At 37.6% G+C, this 3,210-nt stretch overlaps 1 protein-coding gene across 1 annotated transcript; it reads left to right on the top strand.

Annotated features, from left to right (window-relative positions):
- The first annotated feature begins 461 nt into the window (after positions 1-461).
- Positions 462-2,744, top strand: LOC129245703 (solute carrier family 25 member 35-like). The gene is made up of 4 exons (XM_054884046.1): positions 462-797; positions 976-1,151; positions 1,224-1,359; positions 1,672-2,744. The coding sequence occupies exons 1-4, from the start codon at positions 726-728 to the stop codon at positions 2,206-2,208; spliced, it is 921 nt and encodes a 306-aa protein (XP_054740021.1). The 5' UTR covers positions 462-725; the 3' UTR covers positions 2,209-2,744.
- Positions 2,745-3,210: the final 466 nt, after the last annotated feature.

The following is a 3,210-nucleotide window of genomic DNA, read 5'->3' as shown; positions in this document are numbered from 1 at the left end:
CTCCCCTCAAGTAATGCTCATTATGTTTGAAAATTGTTGAAAATCCTGGCACGCCTCCGAAAACCATGCATTTTCGAAACGAATGTTGATTTCAATAAGAATATGAATGTATGTTAGTGTGTGAAGCATGTAATTAAGTTTTCATATATATTTCAACACATTCCCCTATTTATGCATTTGTCGAATTTCTGCACAATGTTCATTTTCGGACTTACACCTTCGAATAAGGGGCATGCGAAAGGAGAGCAGTGCATTCGAAAGTGTTCGAATTTATCCAAGTGCCAAACCTTTTTGCTTTTCGAAAACCAGTATAACGCAGATGGCGCTGAAGCATATTTACTTCTTTCAGTTTGCGTTCTCATTAGAACCAGAGAACGTTAATGATGTTAGAACAGGTTTACGTTATCCACATTAACGTTCTCTGCGTTCTCTGAAATCAAAGCAAATAGTATAGCGGTTCGCCGGTGTAGTGTGCTGTCAGCTGATATTTCTCGCTAGAAAGCTAGAAAGTGAATTGTATAAAATCGACTTTACATAAAAGAATAATAAACTACCTCAACCGAAGTAGAACTATTGACATTATAGTGCATTGTAGTGTACAAATGTGTTCGCGGTAATAAGCATGTAAAACGTACATATATATGGGACATTGTGACAAGTGACTTTAAGCGGTCTTATCGGAAACTGGACTCCCTGCTACATTTGCTGGTCCTCAAAGGCTCAAGATGGATATTTCCGATTTTATTATAGGCGGTTCGGCCTCCGTTGGTGCAACTTTCTTCACAAATCCAATTGAGGTTAATTTAGATGCGAATTCTATTGTTGTTTATTTGTTGTTATAACATGTTATGACATACATACAGTAAATATGAACAATGTAATGCGTTAAAAAATAAACTACATTGTGTATTTCATCAGTGCATGAATAAATTATGAAATAGAGTCATTATCATAGCTTATCCTTGTCGGACATAGGTGATAAAGACTCGTATTCAACTTCAAGGCGAACTGGCGGCACGTGGCACCTACGTGGAACCCTATAAAGGAGTGATACGCGCATTCATTGTTGTGGGGCGTAATGAAGGGTTAACCGGTTTGCAGAAGGGGCTAGTGCCGGCGCTGTACTTCCAATTCATAATAAATTCGTTTAGGTAAGCTGTGTCATGCATGTGAAAAAATGTAAATAAGCAGATAAATACAACTTTTTTTAATTATATTTTCAGGTTAGGACTTTATAATATGGCTATGGAGAAGAAATGGATGCACAAAAAGAATGGTGATGTTTCCTTTTCCCTGGGCCTATTCTGGGGTGCATTGGGTGGCTGTGTGGGCACATATTTTTCTAGTCCATTTTTTCTGGTAAATTGCATCACAGGAAGTTATCAATAAGCAACAACTTTTTTCATAATCAATACATTCATTAATGCAAATTTTCGCCCCGCTTATTTGACATGTTTGTATGCGTACATACATATGTACATATATAAATATGTATGCAGTAATAAGAAAGCAAGCCACTCAAAAGTTGATAAGAATTTAAGCTTCACCAGAACCAACTATTGAGAAAATATCCCCATTTAACATATTTGCATGCAACTGTTTCATGATTTTTATTTTGTTTGTCATTACTTTTGGGGTATTATCGATCTAAATAATTATGAGTTATTACAGATAAAAACACAATTACAATCCCAGGCCGCTAAAGCCATAGCAGTTGGCTATCAGCATGAGCATACTGGCACTTTTCAAGCGCTACGGCAAATCTACGCACAAAGCGGCATTACTGGCTTATGGCGCGGTTCCATGGCTGCTGTGCCACGCGCAGCTTTGGGTTCAGGAGCACAAATTGCTACTTTCGGCAAGACGAAAACTATGTTGCGCGACAACGGTTGGGTAACACAACCGACACTGAATTCATTTTGTGCTGGCGGCATTGCTGGATCTATTATGTCATTGACTATAACACCACCAGATGTGATAACAACACGGCTGTACAATCAGGGTGTTGATGCGAGCGGAAAGGGTGTATTCTACAACGGCTGGTTGGACTGTGTGGTAAAGATTGTGCGCAGCGAGGGGCTACGTGGCTTATACAAAGGATTTTGGCCCAATTATTTGCGCATTGCACCACACTCGACCCTTGTGCTGCTATTCTTCGATGAATTGCTATCCATTAGAAACAAATATTTTAATTTTAAACTGCTTTAGAATTTGTGATAATAAGCATGCATATGCTGATAGATTTTTGATAATATGTAAGTGTTAGATGCGTAATGGAACTCACACATAACTTATACATGTATTTGGAAGAAAGTATGCAAACGTGTTAGCTCAATATGCACAATGCTTTATATATAAATTGATATGCATGCATGCACTAATTTTAATTTACTTAACTTTGATAGTAATCTGAAAGATAAAAGTTGTTATACATTTAATTGTTTAAATAATGCAAAGCGTGCCTTGTAGTTATAAAAAAAATCCACAAATATCAAAACTTCCATCTTGAAAATAATAAAAATATTAAGCTCCGAGCTCAAATAAAATAAAATTGTAATTTATGCGATTATGAAATGTAAGTAAATAATTGGAGAATATTTTAATGGTGATAATATAAAATGATAAAAGAATCACTAAAATGCTGGTCGAGGTCGTTTCTGAGACATTTAGTGATTATTTATTAACTACAACTACACAATTTAATATGTGCATATATATGCATGGCTGTATAAACTTGATTACTTTGCGTGATTTGTTAAATTAAATGCCTAATGCAGTTTTTGCAATAGATAAATTTTTACTTGGCCAAATATAAACACTGACGGAAGGGAAAGGAAATAAGTAAAATTCACCAGCGTTAGGTTAGGTTGGCTGCCCTTGCGAGGGGTCCGCTTGGGCAAATATTCAAAATTCGTCCGCTGTGATACCATACAGAAGAGGAAAGGAGAAGGGAGGGAAGAAGGGGCCTTGGGATTACGACAACGCCGCCGCATCAAGCTACTGATAAACTTCAGATGTATGATATGATAAACCCGCTATATCCGCAAGTGTAGCGAAAAAGTGAGAGCCCAGATGTCTAAATCTTTGCCAGACGAGAGCAGGGCTGCTGAGAAGAAGCTGCTGAGATCATTCCACCTCGTCCTCCAGGCAGCTTCTGCAGAACGGACTTGAGGCAATTCTAAGTCTCATCGCATGGACATATAACGGGCA

The sequence above is a fragment of the Anastrepha obliqua genome, chromosome 4, assembly GCF_027943255.1.
Source record: "Anastrepha obliqua isolate idAnaObli1 chromosome 4, idAnaObli1_1.0, whole genome shotgun sequence".
Taxonomy (NCBI): Eukaryota; Metazoa; Arthropoda; class Insecta; order Diptera; family Tephritidae; genus Anastrepha; species Anastrepha obliqua.
Note: the sequence above shows the minus strand (reverse complement) of the source record. Positions and strands in the feature narration are given on the sequence as shown.